This window comes from Panthera leo, chromosome B4, assembly GCF_018350215.1.
Source record: "Panthera leo isolate Ple1 chromosome B4, P.leo_Ple1_pat1.1, whole genome shotgun sequence".
Lineage (NCBI taxonomy): Eukaryota > Metazoa > Chordata > Mammalia > Carnivora > Felidae > Panthera > Panthera leo.
The window spans coordinates 6,717,424-6,737,885 of record NC_056685.1 but is presented as its reverse complement, the minus strand read 5'-3'; the positions used below and the strand labels follow the sequence as shown (position 1 = coordinate 6,737,885).

General features: G+C 44.4%; 1 protein-coding gene across 1 annotated transcript in view; it reads right to left on the bottom strand.

Annotated features, from left to right (window-relative positions):
• ITIH2 (inter-alpha-trypsin inhibitor heavy chain 2) overlaps positions 1–20,462 on the bottom strand; it is a 49,149-nt gene that overhangs the window by 23,631 nt on the left and 5,056 nt on the right. The window contains 8 exon segments of the mRNA XM_042944820.1: positions 433–540; positions 4,239–4,401; positions 5,151–5,255; positions 8,187–8,356; positions 9,771–9,803; positions 11,505–11,579; positions 12,857–12,999; positions 13,228–13,307. Of these exon segments, the coding sequence (XP_042800754.1) occupies positions 433–540; positions 4,239–4,401; positions 5,151–5,255; positions 8,187–8,356; positions 9,771–9,803; positions 11,505–11,579; positions 12,857–12,940 (738 nt within the window). The 5' untranslated portion in view covers positions 12,941–12,999; positions 13,228–13,307.

Here is a 20,462-nt window from a genome sequence, read left to right as displayed (position 1 = left end):
AAGAATGCCTCCCTTCCCCCACCAGAGAGATGGCTACCAGCTTCGAGAATGAGTTTGTGAAAGGTTCTTAGAGGAACTGGCCTCCTCCACTATTGGTTATTATTGGTCTTGAAGTAAAGAGAATTAAGTGGAGGATATCTTGCTATGACTGAGACCATTTATGTGGAAGCTGTCTTTTGGCTACTGGTCAAGCAGATGACTTGAGGGAAATGGGGCCCCCAAAGGGAAAGTCAGTGGTCAAAACGCAATGAGACAGTTGGGAGTTGTGTTCTGCAGACCCTGGGGAAGACCCTCGATTTTGCTCAGAGGTGCCTGTTCCTTCACAGAGCTCAACACCTGAACTCTTTTCTGTTCCCCAGAGCACAGGGAAGGAAGAGAACTCATGAGCTAGTAGCCACTTAGACCCTTTGCAATGGGCAATACTCGTGATACCTTCTGCTGTCCTTTAGATAGCACTGGAACACCATCAAAATGACCATCAAATGTGTCAGGAACATGAAGAAATTTTATTCCCTGGGGTTCGATAATCCACACGTCTACCTGGAGAAGGGAAAGCAAATTATTCTAAGCCTCAAGGCTTTTTGAGCAAAAACTACAATTACTACATCCTCTGCTGTAAGTTTTCCCAGAGACAACCCAGCCTGGTTCCATGATCACTTCCTCATGGTCCTTAACTTCTGTGGGATATGACTCATCTCATGTGATGGGCAACTCAGTTCTTCCTTTCTAGTACTTCATTCCTCCGGGCTTAATGCCCCGTTTCTATCCTATTCCAGTTTTGGGGGGCTGTTGTTTCTAAGAGTCTTCATGCTGTTAAAGGGGGGAAAAAAAGGAAAGCCATTTCTAAAGGATTCTGCAGTTACTCTGTGGCTCTCTCCTGGGCTTTTTCATGTCTTTTCTATCTACCTGCTTTGGGCAGAGCTAAATAGGACATCCCCTTGGGTGATCTTTGGAAAAACCATAATCCTGGCTTCCTCTCTATAGACCCTACATGGTCCGCTAAGCACTTCACATGTATGAACTCATTTAACTCTTATCGATAATGTTACTGTCTATTATCGTTTTATTTGTTATTGCTCATTCAGAGTGACCCAGTTCATAAGTGGCTGAGGCAGGCTCCAAACCCAGGGCCCAAGCCCCTAATACTTTGTACACCGCTTCCTATCCTCCAATAGCTCCTGCTCTGTCTTTCCGGTAGATATCGCCAAACTATCCATCAGCCCCATGCCACAATGCCACAATGTTTTCCACGAGATGTCCCTTCTTTTGCACACGCCTGCTTTCGCGTGAGGTCGTCAGATACAGTCATGTGCACATTGGTTTCCTTACTGCCTCTTCCTCATTTAGGATCCTTTGCAACAGTGATGAGCTATCTCCCCTTTGGAAGTACCTGCCTTTGGAATCATGTCAAAATTCCCGCTGATTTTTTCAAATCTGCTTTCATAAAGTCATGGACACTTGTCTAAGCAGAGCCAACATTTTCTTTCTTGGTAGTTACAAGATGGGAACTTAATTTGCCTCCACAATTCCCATTAGCTCCAGATTCTCCATGTTGGTAAGGATTAAATCTACACGGAATCGGGTAAGTCAGTCACCCCAGGACAGTCTGACCCACTCATTGCTGGCAGTTGATTAAGCAGCTCTTGAAGGTCAGGGAGAAAAGTCAGAAATTGACAGAGAACTGGGGCTACTGCTTTCATCCTCCCATAAGATTCTACCTGTGAACAAGTGTAGAGTGAGTCACTTGCCATATTTGTTGACTTTTCGGCAAGGAACACAGGAGTTGGAATAAAACATTTTCCCAAGATTTGATACATACAGCTGGGGGGTTGGGGTGGGGGTTAAAAAGAGATGTGTTCCCCGCAATTCCTGTATTTCCAGTCCTTCTGATGGTGATTAGAAACCTCTTCTGGAATAAGCACAGGGAGAAGGTCTAACTTTATGATTTCTCCTTCATTTATCTTTGGATGAAATCAAGTCTCTTTAGAAACTGAAATATTTCATAGACTATTTGGGCTGGAAAGTACCTTAAAAACCATCTAGTCCAACCTCTTATTTCCCAGATGAGAAACTGAAGGCCGGGAAGCAGGTTTGGCCAGAGTGCCAACTCTGGACCAGAACCCGGAAAACTTGCCACCGTGTCTAACGCCCTTGCTAATATTCTAAGACTCCACCTGTCTTGTTTTAAAACCAAGGAATTCCTGACAGCGTGGGAAGTTTAAGGATGAACAAACATTTCAGAAATACAAGAAAGATTTATGTGCTACTCGGTATGTGTGTTAAGAATCATTATCTTCATGGACTCAAACTCAAATTCTTGCATTGGTAGCATAGAATGTAGTCTGGGATGCAGTCAGACATAGTTCCAGATCTTAATGGTTTCTTAGGTCTGGTTCCTTAGGCAAGTTATTTATATAAATCTGCAAGTCAGGGCTAATGAGACCTACTTTGTAATTTGTGGGGAGGAGGAGTGCCTGGGTAGCTCAGTCGGTTAAGTGTCCGGCTCTCGATTTCCGCCCAGGTCATGATCTCACAGTTTGTGAGTTCAAGCCCCACATCTGTGCGGAGCACAGAGCCTGCTTAGGATCCTGTTCCCCTCTCTCTCTCTGCCCCTCACCACCTCAGAATAAATAAACTTAAAAAAAAAAGTCCCTGTTCGTTATGAGTGGCAGGTGCTTCACACATATGATTTGTGGGGAGGAGTCAATCACGTAGAATATGCCTTCTCCTACCATTAACTCAGTTACTAATTAATATTATTAACCACCTCGGTATTTGCATCGCTATAGGCAAGATGCTGATCGTATCTATTTACCATGGGATTCAAGCATTGAGCAAGAGAATGGGGGGGACAGGCCTACATTCTTCATCACTCCTAGGAAAATAACCAGGGTCACATTGTTGAGTTGTGCAGAGCTGCCAGCCAGGACCATCAAGGATGCTGGGAGGTGGCCCATAACCCACTTGCCAAGTCACGTGTCCTGACACGAGGCGGCCTTTGCCAGGAGGAAGGGCATCTTATCCTATCTTTCACAAAGGCACGGTATGTGCCAGAAGGGACACTTAAAAGAACTGAGTGGCATCGAGAGCAGGCTGATGCCACACACCGGTCACGAGAAGAAAGTGTGTTCTGTTGGTCAGTTACGCAACTTTCCAAATCAGGATACAAATTTCACCAGGATCAGATCATCCCCTGGAGTCTTCTCGGTCTGAGGGCCATTCACAGCCTATCTGTCAAATGCAGAGGCAGATTGGATTGGATGCTCTCCTGGGCTGCTTCTGGCTCTGCTCTGCCTCCTACACAAAATGTTCGTGTGATGTCACAAAGCTTCAAACTCCCTAAAGGGTTGTCTCGGTTCGGAGGGCAACAGGTGAAGTCAAGTCAGCAATGGTGAGCTCATATTGGTAAGGAAGTGGGGGGCGGGCAGAGGAAGAGAACTAGCTTCACTGAGTCCTTATCATTTGCCACCCATTGCCATAAATTACACGGAAAATATGTTATCGTACCCTTCCTGCAGATGAAAAAACGGACGCTCAAGATAACGAGTCCCGCGTTAGCAGGCCAGCGTAATGACTGAATGGCACTCCCCCCACAAAGACCCCCGAAGCCATGTCTACACGTCTGGAAACTGTGAACGCTACCTCCTTTGGAAAGAGCATCTTCACAGATGAAGTTAAGGTAAGGATCTCGAGACGAGATCCTCCTGTACTACTCAGTGGACTCTAAATCCAAGGACAAGTTTTCTTATAAGAAGAAGGCAGAGGACAATGTGAGACACGTAGGGGAGCACATGGTGTGGCCACCAAGGCAGAGATCGGAGCGGTGTGGCTAGGAGGCCGCAAGTCAAGGAGTGCCAGTGGCTGCCGCACGCCGAGAGAAGCCAGGATTCTCCCCCCAAGCCGTTAGTAGGAAGGCCCTGCTAACACCTTGAGTTCAGATTTGTGTCCTGAAAATAAATTCCTGTTGTTTCAAGCCGCCCAGCTGTGGTCATTTGTTAGGGCCACCCCAGGAAATGAACACAACTAATAAGGAGCTGAGCTGGCATTGAAATCCATAAGGAAGTGCCCTCCTTATGGGTGGACTCCAAACCCATATGCTGATCAGTGCCCCTCACTGTCTTGCTGAGTCAAATGCATCCAGCATCCCCAAAGGGTGATGACCGGGAGAAAAGCACAGGCCGGGGGGTAGGAGCCTTCAGGGGAAGGCGTCACCGCACGCCCTGCAAATCTTGGCTCACCTCCAAGTGTTTGGCCAGTCGTCCGGGCTGCAGATGGAGTCTGTGCTCATAGGATCCCAGCTTCCTCCACTTGACTTCCTGGTAATGAAGTTCGAACTGCACCTTCGCTCCGGGGAGGACGTTTACTTCGGTTTTGAAGTTTTCCATGTCAAGAGCCCTGCTCCTGAAAGTTTAACACCCCCGACGTAAGTCCCCACATGCACGAGGGAGAGCAAGACCCCACGTCTATGCAGAGGGCATCTAGGCTTTTCTGGGCAATCAAGCCTGCTCCAGTGTTCGTGAAAGTGAACAGGAGGTACAACAGACATCACTGAAACTTCCAGGTAACTTTAATTCCACCAACAGCTTAGTCTCCTCTCCCGCCTGATCGTTTTCTTCCAGAGCTTCTTACAGATTTGAGTGCCCTCTGCTAGTTATCGATCCCCATTCCACGCCAGGAACTTGACAGGCGTCATTTCTAACACAGCGGCTCTGCAGGACGGTTATCAGTACCCTCATTTCCCAGATGATAACAGATGAAGCTAACAGATTATTAGCAACCTGCTCAGGACCACTCAATTGTGGGGCCAGGACTCAAACCCAAACTCAGATGGTTCCAGAGACCGCACACATTTCCTCTGAGGCATTTGAGACTCATTCCAGAGGCTCTTTCCGTTTGTGAAAGTTTGCAGAAAGAAGAAATCTATTATTGCATCAAGTGGGATATGCATTTCCAGCGTAAGCCCTGATGTAAACACATACACGTCAAGGTTACCGCGATCGTTGATTGAGGTGTTTAGTTTTAAAGAGGAAACAGCACGGTTAGCAAGTGAGGATGATGTGGGCGTTAGGAGCAACCATGAGTGATTTTTAAAAATTAAATGGGATTGAGTGGGAGGAGCCACGGATGAGCCGAGCTGGCCCCGCCCTTACCTCACCAGCCCGGCGGTCTTGCCTTTTGCTCTCGCCTGAGAGTACAGCGCTCGACCCACTGTCTTCTCCTTAATTGAACTCGTGAATGTCGTGCCGTCTACGGTCCTAAAAAATGACAGGGGGCCACTGAGTTGTCCCGAGTAGCAGTCTTAGCAAAGCAAACTAAAGACAAACAACCCACCTTGGAGGATTTAGTGAATGGGGGCAATTCTCATGTTGCACCTAGAAGTAACAAGAAGAGAGGCATCTGCCTATGTCATGGTCAGGAGTCCCTTTATCTGGGAGTGTGATTTAAGAGGTAGGCGCCCATCCTGAGAGCTTCCCCTCTGGAGTTGCTGCGTGTGTTTACAATCACTCTGCATCTTCAAGTTTTACCCTTCAGATTAAGCTGTGTTCCCTTTGGGTATCCCTTTTGAATTAGAAATGTGCCCAGGGGAGGTGACTGAGAAATCACTGGTTGTCTGGCTTACATTTGTTCAGAAAATTCTTCTTCTAAGAGCCTGGAGGCGTCACACTGCCCTGCAAGGGTGGGGAAGAGGAAGGAAGGAGGACAGTGCTGGGGAATCCCTTAGCACATGGGTGTTTATCCCTCTAACATCTCCCTCGGGGACCTCTGGCTTCCTTCTCCTTCTCCATCTTTACCTGCCCCACTTTAAGTGCTTGTCATCTACTGCGTACCAAGTTAATGATGGGTCAGAGCCATCAAATTACAGGATCTCAGAAACAAAATGGCGCCCATGGCACTCAAAGGGATAGTGCCTCTCACCAAGGAGGTATTTAGAAACGCGTGGAGAAGTCTTTTGCTGTGCCGATGACCAAAAGTACTGTTGGCATTATGGGAGGGGACCCAGAATGCTAGACCTTCTGCAGGTGTGACGGCCAGTGTCCCATCCCAGGAGCCACTGGCATGCTTGGTGAGGCACGCGTGAAGGCCGCTTCTTCAGATGAGAGAAATCAGAGCCAGGGGACAGTGACTTCCTTGCTCAAGGTCACACAGTCGGTCAAAAACAGAGCTAGAACTCGACCCATGTGTCCAGATCTGCCCTACTCCCCAACAACCCAATCTCAGTTTCAAAGACCGAAAAATCTTTAAGACAAAACGAAGTTATCTCTAGCAGGAGAATATTTGCAACCTTGATAAAAGGAGCAGAAGAAATGTTTTGACCAGAGACGAGGGCTTGGCAACTCATGTAGAATTCTCTGGTCTCACAAAGTCATCCCTGACTAGAGAGAGACCAAAGTAAATGTATGTCACAGTTCTATCATCCTTTGTCACCTCAAATCTTCTATGCAATGAGATGGAAAAGAAAGAAAAGAATGAAAGAAAACAGAAAGAAGCGATGTCTAGAATAAATGCTGGTTATGTGGTTGAGAAACAAAAATTTAGTAGAAGAGTTTAAAGACGATTTTTCAGACACAGTATCATGTTATACTGCTACATAAAAGCTCTTCCTTCTACATTTTTGTTTTTAGAACAGGCTGCCTAAAATTAAAAAAAATAAATAAATTTCTTGGGGCACCTGCATGGCTCAGTGTGTTAAGCATCCGACTTTGGCTCAGGTCATGATCTCATGGTTTGTGAGTTCGAGCCCTGCGTTAGGCTCTGTGCTGACAGCTCAGAGCCTGGAGCCTGCTTCGGATTCTGTGTCTCCCACTCTCTTTCTGCCCCTCCTCCACTCACTCACACTCTCTCTCTCTCTGTCTCAAAAATAAACACTAAAAATTTTTTTACAGAAATAAAAAATAAAAAAATAAATTTCTAAGCCAATTCAAAGGATATCAAGCCAAAGTCACCTGACACCTTTTCCCCACCTACTTTGCTTGGTTTAGAAAATATGATTATCATGCTCTGCCGTTTTTAGAGGCCAAGGTGCATGGTATTTGAACGCTTCATTCATTCACAGTTATTGTTGGTGACCTTGGTATATGAAAGACCAAAGCTGATGAGAAGTATCTCAATCTAATATCTTAGTAAAAAAAAAAATAGGCAGACTGTATGCAGAGCCGTGTGCTCTGTGCTGGGCACAGGACATGGGAAGGACATGGCCGGGTGGGGCACACTGTGGGGATGGCCACCTAAGTGATCGGGGGTAGAAAGCCATCCAATCACTTGGAAGAATAAGCGATGTTTAGCCTTGATAAGTGAAGCCACCAGGCGGGACAAGATAATTGGACTTCACTTTAGAAAGCACTGGAGCGGTTGAAAAATATTTTTTGTTATGGAAATCTTTAAATATACAAAAATAGAACAATATAAGAAACCTCCATGAAACCATCCCTGAGCCACACCGTTATCAGTCAGTACTCAGCTGGTCTCAATTCACCTGTACCCCTACTCGACTATTTTGAAGCCAATCTCAGACAGCATATCATTTCATCCTCGAACACTTCAGTATGTATTTTGCAGAGAATTAGGAAAAGAAAATGTTTTGTGAGTGGAACCAGAGCCGGTGGGTAGAAGCAGAACAGATTTCAGTGAAGTATGAGAAATCATTCTAACAGACCTGTCAACCATTGAGTGGATTGCTCTGGAAGGTAGTGAGTTTATCGTAAGGAGATATGCAAGTCAAACCTGAATGAGCCATCTGTCCTCAGCGTAACTGAGGAATCCGATCATTGGACACGTGATTGGACTTAATCAGTAGTTCTCATATTTTTTCCCCATAGAGAAACAAATGACAGGAGACACAGAACTGCTCTGCACACATACTTGGTTTCCTACAAGCCACGGCTACTCCATATATCTCCCCCGAGAAAGCACGTTCAAGTGCAACTGAGAGTTGTTACCAGAGAGATAGCTTAGTTAGCTTTCATTTATGAGGCGTGAAAAGCAAATCCTTCACAAGTTCTGATACTTTGAACAGAAACAAATCATGGGGACCCAGCCCACCATGACTCTTGACATCCAGTGGGTCCACAGCTCTGAGAGTGAGAACCACCAGAGCAGTTGGCCATTAAGGTCCACTCTAACTATGAGGGGGGTTGATTCTATGAGCAGAGCAAAGCCAATTTGTAGCCTGGATAGGAGTTACTCACATGGAAAAGTTGGAGATGAAGGCTCCTTTGGGAATCTGAACATCAAACACAACATTCTGAGGCCGTGGGGAGTTGTTCACCACTTTGGTCTGGATGAAGGTGTTGGCCATACGAGAAGTAATAGTGGACTGGACTTTATAGCTATAAAGAGTTACTTGATCAACATCGTCCTGTAATTGGTAAGAAAGCACAGGCGTACTCATGGCAAAATGGCACAGAACTTCGCCACATATTTGATGTTAACAGCACTACATTCTATCATGAACGATCCTCAGGCATTGCGAAGCATACGACTCAGGTATTACTAGGCTTTCTCCTCGCTTAGAATATTTCCCAGGCAGAAGCCTGCCTTTGTTTTAAGATCTCTGGAGATGCCTTTCAGCTCCATGGGTCTATTAATAATGACGTCTAAAGTGAGGATGCGAGTAGAAAATGGTTGTGGGAAGCAAGGTTGGAGCGAGAAAGTTCAGGCAATAATGTCAAATGCAGGGCCCTAGCAAAGGAAAGGGTACGGGATCGCGGGTTTAGGGGACCCTGGCTGTGTCTTCAGAGTGGGGCGCAGCAAGGGGACAGTGGGGTGGAAATACACGTGTGGTCCCCATACTGCTACCTGCCTTCTTCCACCGTATCTGTTACGGGGCCATCTTCTCCCACTTTTCTTCTCCTTCCCCCAGTTCGAACAACACACAAACGGTAACACGCTGATGGGTGTGAGCAACCAATGGAACGTGGAGAGAAAGTATCATGTGGACGCGATGATTGGTCCCGTGCTCTGGATCCCCTTTCCCCACGCTGCTCTACAGACTTAAGGCAGCTCTAGTGTGAAAAATTACGGTATCTCAGTGTGCTCAAAGGCAAGGTACTAAAAGCCCACATCTTTCAGGAGATGCCTGAGAACTGCGAGCTTCTTCAGGACCATGGCAATGATGTGACCCATCACAAGATTTCGCTTGTTTCTCCAAAAGGATTTGCTTATTTCGATAGTAGGTGTCACGTGCCCAAGTCCGTCAGCCAAGATTAAACCTCTGGACTCGGTAACAGCCAGCCAACTTCAAGCTACGACAAAATCCGGGCTTCGTTACTTGTCCTTACTACCCCTTAAATGTATGTTTCTCAAAGTTTCTGTCCGTGCAGAGCAGGAAGCCAACGTAAACCACTTCGTTTTGATGTTTTCTCACCACAGGAAGGACTTCTTCGAACATCTCAGGGAATCGGGCCATGTTGTGTTGGGGAGCTCCTTCTCACAGTCCCGTTCCCCCCTCCAAAGCTGTTAGGTGTCATATTTTAAGTGAAAACGGCTAAGCTGGAATGAATACATGTGCTTGGATGAAGCCAGTGTTGTTGGCAAAACTTGAGACGGTTGAGAGAAACGACATTTTCAGCTCCTGGTGACATCTCTCCTGGCTACTCTCATGCTGAATTTCAGACACACTTCCAAACAGAATTGGGCAAGAGGATATTTCGCAAGTCAGGTAAATGCTCTCAGGGATAGAGACGAAGGAGGCAACCATATTGATCTCCAGATAATAGGTAACAGGAAAATCATTCCGGCGTTAATTTTTAACAAAATCAAAGTAAACTCACCATCGTTTCTCCAGATTCTCCGGAAATGCTTCTCTGTGAAAGGAAGTTAGATAATCATTCTTCAAAAGTGTGTTACTTATTACCTAGAGGACAAAAGCTGCTTTCTCTCAGTCAAAAAAAATTTTGTTTCCCTTCAATACTGATCTGTAATTGATTCACTGGAGCCGAGACATAAATGTCAAATAGTCTCGAATACTATTTTCCCAATGGTATGTTTCTCTGAACACATTTCCCAGCCACTTGGCAAGCACATCATTCTTTGATATAATGCTAGAACAAATATTTTTATTTTATTTAATTTATTCTTTTTTAATATGAAATTTATTGTCAAATTGGTTTCCATACAACACCCAGTGCTCATCCCAAAAGGTGCCCTCCTCAATACCCATCACCCACCCTCCTCTCCCTCCCACCCCCCATCAACCCTCAGTTTTAGAACAAATATTTTTAAATGAAAACATTCAACCAAACACACACTGAGTGGCCTGTATCACCTTTATCCTGTTTTATTTATTTATTTTTTATTTAGTTGAGTGGTGATCTGGATGCTGGGGCTCTGGGCACGCCGTTCACAAGGTCTATTAAGTGCTTTGCCTTACAGGGTCCCTTGTCCCCCCACCCCACCCCACCCCACCCCCATCCTTCAGACCTCAGCCTGGGGGAATTTTGTCAGTCAAGCTCTCTCATGGCCCCCACCCCCAAATCCAGGTACGCTTCCTTTAAGTTTTCATGGCAGCTAAATTCTTCCTTCCAAGCGAGACAGCGCGGACGTGTGTCTGTCTCTTCCATTGGGCTCAGCTACGTGAGGGTAGGGATTTCGAGGTATTTCCTCTCTGGGGCCAAGAGCAGGGACTGTCATGTGAAAAATCCTGTACTTCAACTGCCATGCGAGGGAATTATCCACATGAAGGATTGTCCTCTGGACACGGAAAGCCGAATGGGTTTAAAGCAAAGGGTGAACACCTAATGTCTGTTGAACTTTAACGGAATAAGTCAGGTGCTGGATATAAGGCTAGTTATGCTAATTTGGGATGAACTGAGGTTTTAGGGCAGTGTTCTGTGACATCGTGAGGTCAACAGTTACCCTCTTCTGAACTTTTCGAATGTAATTTTCAGTGACGAGAAGAAGTTTTCCCTCTTGTGGCCGGATGGCATGAGAACTTGCCTACTGGGTTTCAATACTACTGGTCTACAAGAAACCTGGACTTTCAGAGACTCAAAAAGTCACATCCGTACAAAATAAGCCGTTGGTCAGCTTCGTGTGGTGTCCATGAAACACCCCCATTCCCAGCACGTGGCCTCCATGCAGGAGAAGCCACACCCTGGCTGGCTTCCCTGGAGAGCTCACCCCCAAGAGTTAGAGGATGCATCTGTGCTGTTGCTGCGGCCTCCAGGATGCAGCCTTGGACATGGCCGGTCCCCAGACTCTGAGCTACTCCCCACCGCGGCAGTGACTGCCCCAGGAGGATGTGTGCCCAGGGGGAGGTATCTGCCACCCCCGGGAGAAGAAATGCCCTCCCTAAGAAGAAATCCTTCCTTATGAGGCAGTAACATCATCCCATAGTCTTAAAATTAGAAGGAAACACATAGCTCTTCATCCTTTAAGGAACTAAGGTGACCATTATGATAAAAAATAAAGCTCTGAGACCATTTAGCAAGAAGCATCTTAATCTTTTCCCTCCTTCGGTCGTGATCTCTTTCACTCGTCCCTTTCGAGACTGAGGCTTACTGTACCTGAAATCTCTGTTTCTCTGGTGCAAACTGAAATTTCCCCGGGGCCAGCTCCACGAGATCTCCATATTCTGCAAACTTAGAAAAGAATTTAGGATATTTATTTCTATTAATAAAAAAGATTCAGAGCAAAGGAGGCAGCGAGGGACAGGCATAAGGGATTCATTCATTATGCTTTGCTATCTTGTTTCCTATAACTCTGGGAAATCCCATTTTTTAATACAATGACTTCTTTAATGTTTTTATGTTTGCTAGTTATGTCTCAGAGGTGACCAAATGGAAGCTGTTATCCTCCAATTTGTTGGACGAAGGAACGCATTTTTTAGTCTGCCAGAAGACGATGGGGGTATTCAGGTGGGGGTCACTGCAACCCAGTGATCAGGGAGGTGCCTGGGGGAGGCATGGGGTAGATCTTGGCATCAGCAAATGTGTGAGTGGATAAATATGTCCATACGTCTCCTCCAATTTAAAATGTTGATAGGAAAGGAATGCACAAACACATTTGGGTATCTTGGCTTGGATCCCTGGCTCTGTCAGTGAGATTTCCAACACCCTCCGGGGGTTCTTAAGGTGTTGGAAAATAAGATCGTTTCTAAGCAGACAGAGTGATTCCCCCTGCACCCCTGCCATCCCGTTCTTTGGCATTTTTGTGGGTAATCCACTCTGCAAGTATTACAAAGCCTCTGCATCTCCTACGATATTCCCATAACACACATTGCTTTTCTGGCGTCAGAATAACTCTTGCGTGACATTCAAAATGACTCAGTCCAAAACTTTCCTTCTGTTGGCGATGGCCAAGGATCTGAAGTAGAAGCCTTGAACTCCCTGGAAATAACTCCTGCCATCTGCCAGCCTGCAGGCCATCTCCTCCCAACAGGAATATTTAAAGTGCCCTCACTACAGGACTCATGGTTCACATGGGTATGAAAACCAATAGTGTTAATGACTTTTCTTATACTGATAGCAATGTGTCATCCTCATCCAGCTAATAATTATTAAGTGCTTCCTAGTGCTTGCATTGTGCTAGGTAGTTTACATATGTCATTGAATTCCCCTAGTACCTTTGGGGTGGGTCAAGGATCCCCATTTTTCAGATAAGGAATAGGCAGCTGGGTTCCATAGATGGCGCCCCGTGGGGCCGGTCCATTGAATTTGACTTAATACTCATGCAAATCCCATTAATGCTTTCAAAGGTAAGTACACATTCCAGTAATTAGAAAAGCGAACACTCCTACCCAGATGAATTTTACCACAAATTTCCTTTCTGCACAGACCACAGTCCTTAAATAGCAATGGCCACAGACTACTGGGCAAATGCACAGGGCAACGACAAGGGGTTTTCTGGAAGTACTTACTTCTGGAAGTCCACTGGTGGGGATTTCGAAGCCTCGTGTTACAGAAACGAAGAAGCAGACGAGAAGGCACGTGAGTCGACTCATTTTGCTGGGTGGCTTTGCCAAGCTCTCCGTGCAGGGTCTCGGGAGAATTCCACTCCTCGCTGAACCCAGTTCAAAGGAACAGCAGAAGAGTGCGTTTTTTAAAAGAAGAAAAAAGAAGAAGAAAGCTCTCAAACTTTGTTCAAAAAACGGGACAAATATTTGTTCTGGAGTTCAAACTTGCGCCGTGGGGGTGGATCGGACACCCAGAGGTTATTCAAACAGCAAAGCCAGAGGTAGTCAGTGGGCTGTGAGGACAAGTCAGGGTCAGATGGATGTGCTTTCTTTGCCTTTTGCTGATTTCTGTTCATCTCAGAATCAGAGGGACCTGAAGATCAGCATCATCCTCTTTCACGGACCAGGTGGGGAACTATATGGAGAGAGAGAGAGTCAGAGAAATAGCGTCAGTGTAAAGTTTCTGGAAACGAAGCCCTTTTATTCAAATGAAAGCAGGAGAAGTTTAGCACAAGTGGAGAAAGAGACACACTGGTTTTCTGAGCAAAGCATTCACTGCTAGCCTGTTCCCCTCTGTCTCTGATAACTGAGGATCCACTGCAGTAAAGCACCGGGCACACAGCCATGCCAGGTACAAAGGCATGCTCTTCAGTGGGGATGTTTCACGAGTGTCTTTGACTCAGAGGACAGTGTCTGTTCTTGTGGCTGTCCCTGATCAGCCTCGCTCAGGTCCGTGGAAAAATTAATTCTCCTCAGTTCCAGAATCAGAGAAAACCCAGTCTGGAAACACTGTGGATGATTGCTTCCCATTTGTGGTCTGGAGATAATAAAATACTGTCAGCTAAGAGGTACTGAGGCTTTCTGGTGTCAGGCATTTTTACTTATTATCTTTAACTCTCTCTCTCTTTTTTTTGAATCTATACAAGAACCGTGCGAGGTATGTGCTATATTTATCCTCCTTTATAATGGAGGAAAATAAGGCTAAGTAATTTATTCCACATCTCACGGTAAGTGGAGACACAGATCCAGCAAGGTTGGCCTGACCCCAAGCACTTTGCTCTCCATGGCCACGCAGGCTTAGGAGAGGTAACCTGCCGTCCATCACTGGGATCCAGTGTTCCAGGTGTGAATCTAGACGAGAATTCACCTGAAGTCCCCAACCTGCATGGTAAGTCTACTTGATGAGTCTTTCTCTTGAGTTTCTATTCCAGACATTTGCTTGAACAAGGGTCATGCCGTGGACCCCAGTTTGGTCAGCAGGGGACCTGAGCCCCCATGCCTTTTCTGGTTTTCCTTCTCAGAGTAGAACCCATGGCTTCCTGCCTAATGTTCTGGGATCTAACACCTGGCCTTGGGCTTGTAGCTGGAAATGACCACTCTCTAAAGTCCACTCCCACGGGGGAACCTGCACCTGCAAGGAACTAGGAAGTCTGCTTTGGCCTCAGACACGTGATGCTGGAGAGCTCTTTCCAGGGGATCCTATTCTGAGCACACCCAGCAGCTTCCCTCGAACCCAGAGACTCACTGTGAGAGTTACATCGAACACACGGCCATTGTCTGAGACAGCCGTGGATTTTGTTTAAAGGGAAAAGGTTTAAAAGTTTATTTCAGAAACAATGCAAAGGAAGAAAGAAAGTCAAAAACAATGCCCTGAAGAGAAATTTATATTGAAATATGCAGGATGGTACATAAAAAAACTACAATTTTATTTATAATATCCACGCACATGCCAAAAATCATTCGAAGTGTAGTTTCAAGTAGAATATACAATGCAAATTAAATTAAAAAAATTTGACAATTAAAAAAAAAGTCAACCATACGCCGTCTCCATGAGACACTTCATCTCAATGAGACAAAAACAGACTAAAAGTTGATATTGCATTAAAATTCTGTTCATTTCAAAGACTTAAAAACAAAGAGGGTGTTACAAAGGGGGTGTCAGGTTAAAATAGATGTAGCAAATCATAACAAAAAGAAAGTCAGAAGAGAGAATTAAGTTTAAGATTAGAAATTAACAATTTGGAGGGGCACCTGGGTGGCTCAGTCGGTTAAGTGTCCCACTTCGGCTCAGGTCATGATCTCGTGGTTCATGAGTTCGATCCCCACGTCGGGCTCTGTGCTGACAGCTCAGAGCCTGCAGACTGCTTTGGATCCTGGGTCTGTCTCTCTCTCTCTCTGTCCCTCCCCCTCTCGCACTCTGTCTCTTGCTATCTCTCAAAATAAATAAACACTAAAAAATTTAAAAAAAAAAGAAATCAACAGTTTGGAGAAAACATGATAATAAAATACGTTTTTAAATTGGAAGACAGTGATCCATCAATGTGATTAATAAATGCAGAATATGTGAAAACAATTTAAAAGTGAAGATGAGGCATACAGTATTTTTTGTGAATTTTTTTTTAATGTTTATTTTTGAGAGACAGAGCATGAGCAGGGGAGAGGCAGAGATAGAGAGGGAGACATAGAATCCGAAGCAGGCTCCAGGTTCTGAGCTGTCAGCACAGAGCCTGATGTGGGGCTTGAACTCACGAACCAGGAGATCATGACATGAGCTGAAGTCGGATGCTTAACGGACTGAGCCACCCAGGTGCCCCAAGATGTAGAGTATCAACATGAATTGACCAGTATGTCAAATTCATTTACATTAAATGTAAAATATTTATTAAAAATAGCCCGTAATATAGAGGTAAACAGAACAAAAAAACGGAGAGAGAAATAGAAAAATCACATAAAAAAATAATTGAGCCTGACCACTTTTTGGAACTTCACAGGATATACGATATCTGGACAACGTACTGAAAGTGACATCGTGGTTTTTAATTAATTCAATGAAGTAGATGTTGTTTTCACCCACAAATCTGAATTACACACTAAAAAAATTTTACAACCAATTTACCTTACTAAAAATAATAAATATTATCCTGGACCACATTTTCATACCAGGAAAGAATAATCCATAAGAGTGAAAAGGGGATTTGCCTAGGTGATTGAGGCTGTTATTACATAAGAAAATTTATCAAACTAAAACTTCAGCAACAAAAATACTAAAAATTTCTCACTCTCAATAGCTATTGAGAAGTCACTCAATAAATTACAAAATCTATTTCAGGTGGAAGTGCTTAAAACATTAATCTCAGGAAGCTTTTTTTTTTTAATATACAGGAAGAGTGCATGTGTGTGTGAGTGTGTGAGTGTGTGTGTGTGTGTGTGTGTGTGTGTGCGTGTACACATGTATAAAACCAATACTCAAACTGGAAAAAATCAAGAAACACTATGCAGAAAAGTCACTTCTCTTAAAAAGAGAAACCACAAGATTAGTTTTTGTTGAGGGTGTGATTCCTAATGTAGAAAATTTAGAGACTCTCATTAAAAAATTTACTAGAAGTAGCAAATCTGTTTGCCAAACAGCAAGGTACACAGGTGAACCCACAAAATCAGTTACATTTTTCTTTACTAGTGATTGCCCTAGAAATGGCACAAAAGAAGTACCTTTTTACTAAGTGTATCAAAAGCACATAGACATTTAAGTCAGGACAGAGATTTATAACAAGAACCATCTTAAACTTTGGTAAAATAAAGGAGTTTATAGAACTGGAAAACTCTACAGGATGAAAAGACAAAAGTCAAAGAAACATGGTTTGACACCACTAAGAATTATGCCCCATGTTTTAGGTTTTAAAATTCATTACAAAGCACAAGTTAAAAAACACCTATGGTGTGATGCTTAAAAGTATAGATGCTGATCAATGGAATAAAATAGTGACTCCAGAAATACATGTCATATAGAATGTATTACAGACCCGTAGCAACAAAACACTAGGGAATGAATTCAGTCCTTCATAAATGCTCCTGGAACAATTTGATAGAGGTATGAAAAAGAATCAACTGTAATCCGTATCTCATGTGATATACAACAAAAATGTAAATGATTCAAAGAATTTCATGTTAAAAAGAGTAATGAAAACTGGCTACCTACTACGTGCTGGGTCTTTTTTGAGGCACCTGATAAAGGAAACAGTAGAACGAGTAAAATACACATGATTAGCAAAACTGGTTAAGGTTTACTAGGACCGACGAAAGCTGCAATCTGTCTCTACCTGTCCTTTATAGAAGAGGGCACGGAGGTTCAGAGAGGTTAAGTGACTTGCTCAAGGTGGCGGAGGCAGGATGGGAACACGGGCTGAGGCTGGCAAGCCTCACAGAAGATGTGGCTCCTAGATGAGCAGAGACATAACATAGAAGGAAATGTAGATGTTACATTACACGGGTTAAACAATACTCAGATGGAAAACAAAAGCGGCTTTAATTTGCTATCAAACACATACCTTAGTCCTCTGATATCCGTGGGGACAAGTTCCAAGATCCTCAGTGGATGCTTGAAACCGTGGATAGTACTGAGCCTTATGTACGCTGTTGGTTCCTCTACATACATACCCACGATCAAGTTTAACTTACAAGTTCGGCAGACTAAGAGAGGAGCAACAATAACTAACAATAACATAGAGCAATTTAACGAGATAGTGAAGTTCTGTACGTGTGGTCTCTCTCTTCTCTCTCTCAAAATGCCTTACGGTCCTGCACTCACCCTTCCTGCCATGGCGTGAAATGACAAAATGCCTACGTGATGAGATGAAGCGAGGTGACGCAGGGGTCACATGTAGCGTGAGGCTGCTGTTGACCTTCTGACCTTCTGAAGATCCTCTTCCAGATCGTGGTTGAGATGGCGGGAAACCAAAACCGGGAAACTGGAACTCTGGATAAGGGGTGGGCGGGGGGGGGACTGCTGTATTCCACCAAAACACAACTCAGACACTTACAAACGGTGCCGGGAGCTGTAGAGAAACGGATGATCACGGATTGCTTGGTGGCACAGAGACTGGCTCCATCTGTCTGGTGACCGACGTGGTACAAATATAAGCCACGAGCTCTAAAATCTTGCCACACTATCTCTACCCCAGAAACAAATTCCCGGGAAGTGATACAAAGGGGGAAAATTTTATAAAAAGTTTATACCAGTGAAATATGGACAAACAGCAAAGGGAGAAACGATCAGGGGCTAAGAGAGCCGCGCGTTGGGTTAATGAACTAGTTCATGTACCATAAACACCCTGATGGAGACCGACTGTCAAGTGGCTCAGCGTGGCAGTGCACAAGGACGTGGGAAGGGCAGACAGCACTCAGCAACCTGTGATAAACTGGAGAAGAGGACGTGGTTCTGGAAGGTATGGCCAACTCCCTTCGGGAAAGACGCCCATTTCACAGAGAAGACGTCACTTCCGTGGGTCTAGGAGGACGGGCAGGATTTGTCCAGGCTGACCATGGGAGAATGCCACCCAGGAAGGGAGCATAGGGGGTGCAGAGGCGGCCGGGGCATTCGGGGCGATGGGCGTCCCTCGGTCTGGCAGGAGATGGCCAGGGGCCCAGGTGCAGGAGAGCCGGATACGCCGCACCAAGGGACTCTCAACCCTGTGCTCTGGGCGCTGGGAGTCCAACGAGGATTTTTAGAAGGACAGAAGCAAGACAAAACACATTTTATAAAGATCATTTCAGGTGAAGCGAGGATGACGGAAATGGAAGTTTCTGAGGCAGCGGAGATGCTCACGCTCTGGGGAGGCATGGAGCTCTAAGCCAAGGCAGCCGCATTGAGGACCAATGGTAAGATGCTCATGTGAAATGCTCTGTATTTATGTCACTTAGCAAGTGGGTGCTTTTGATGTATAGAAGTGTATGCGCTGATTATTGCTGAGTAACAACGAACAGCTTGCAGATGGGTGAAGACTTGCATTTACAGCTATAAAAACTGGGCAGTTGGCAAATAGCCATGAAGTCTTGGTGACTAAAGTGTAGTGTCTAGGTTCTTAAAAAAAAAAGGTTCTTTAAAAAAAATTTTAATGTTTATTTATTTTTATATAGACATATATTTGAATGTTTATTTACTTATTTATTTTTTATTTAAGTTTATTTTTTAATTTACATCCAAATTAGTTAGTATATAGTGCAACAATGATTTCAGGAGAAGATTCCTTAGTGCCCCTGACCCATTTAGCCCATCCCCCCTCCCACAACCCCTCCCGTAACCCTCAGTTTGTTCTCTTCTGTCTTGTCCTCCTCTCTGTCTTTATATTATTTTTGTTTCCCTTCCCTTATGTTCATCTGTTTTGTCTCTTAAAGTCCTCATAGGAGTGAAGTTATATGATATTGGTCTTTCTCTGACGGACTAATTTCACTTAGCATAATACCCTCTAGTTCCATCCATGTTGTTGCAAATGGCAAGATTTCATTCTTTTTGATGGCCGAGTAATACCCTATTGTTCATATGTACCACATCTTCTTTATCCATTCATCCATCGATGGACACTTGGGCTCTTACCATATTGTTGATAGTGCTGCTATAAAGATTAGGGTGCATGCATCCCTTCAAAACAGCATATGTGTATCCCTTGGATAAATACCTAGTAGTGCAATTGCTGGGTCGTAGAGTAGTTCTATTTTTAGTTTTTTGCAGAACCTCCATGCTGTTTTCTAGAGTGGCTGCACCAGCTTGCAGTCCCACCAGCAGTGCCAAAGAGATCCCCTTTCTCCACATCCTCGCCAATATCTGTTGTTGCCTGAGTTGTTTATGTTAGCCATTCTGACAGGTGTGAGGTGGTATCTCATTGTGGTTTTGATTTGTATTTCCCTGATGATGAGTGATGTGGAACATTTTCTCATGTGTCGGTTGGCCATCTGGATGTCTTCTTTGGAGAAGTTTCTATTCATGTCTTTTGCCCATTTCTTCACTGGATTATTTGTTTTTTGGGTGTTGAGTTTGATAACTTCTTTATACATTTTGTATAACCCTTTATCTGACATGTCGTTTGCAAATATCTTCTCCCAGTCTGTCAGTTGCCTTTTAGTTTTGCTGACTGTTTCCTTCGCTGTGCAGAAGCTTTTCATTTTGATGAGGTCCCAGTAGTTCATTTTTGCTTTTGTCTCCCTTGCCTCCGGAGACATGTTGAGTAAGAAGTTGCCGCGGCCAAGATCAAAGAGGTTTTTGCCTGCTTTCTCCTGAGGATTTTGATGGCTTCCTGTCTTACATTGAGGTCTTTCATCCACTTTGAGTTTATTTTTGTGTATGGTGTAAGAAAGTGGTCCAGGTTCATTCTTGTGCATGTCGCTGTCCAGTTTTCCCAGCACCATTTGCTGAAGAGACTGTCTTTATTCCAATGGATATTCTTTCCTGCTTTGTCAAAGATTAGTTGGCCATACGTTTGTGGGTCCATTTCTGGGTTCTCTGTTCTGTTCCATTGATCTGAGTGTCTGTTCTTGTGCCAGTACCATACTGTCTTGATGATTACAGCTTTGTAGTAGAGCTTGAAGTCCGGGATTGTGATGCCTCCTGCTTTGGTTTTCTTTTTCAAGATCGCTTTGGCTATTCAGGGTCTTTTCTGGTTCCATACAAATGTTAGGATTGTTTGTTCTAGCTCTGTGAAGAATGCTGGTGTTCTTTTGATAGGGATTGCATTGAATATGTAGATTGCTTTAGGTAGTATTGACATTTTAACAATATTTGTTCTTCCTATCCAGGAGC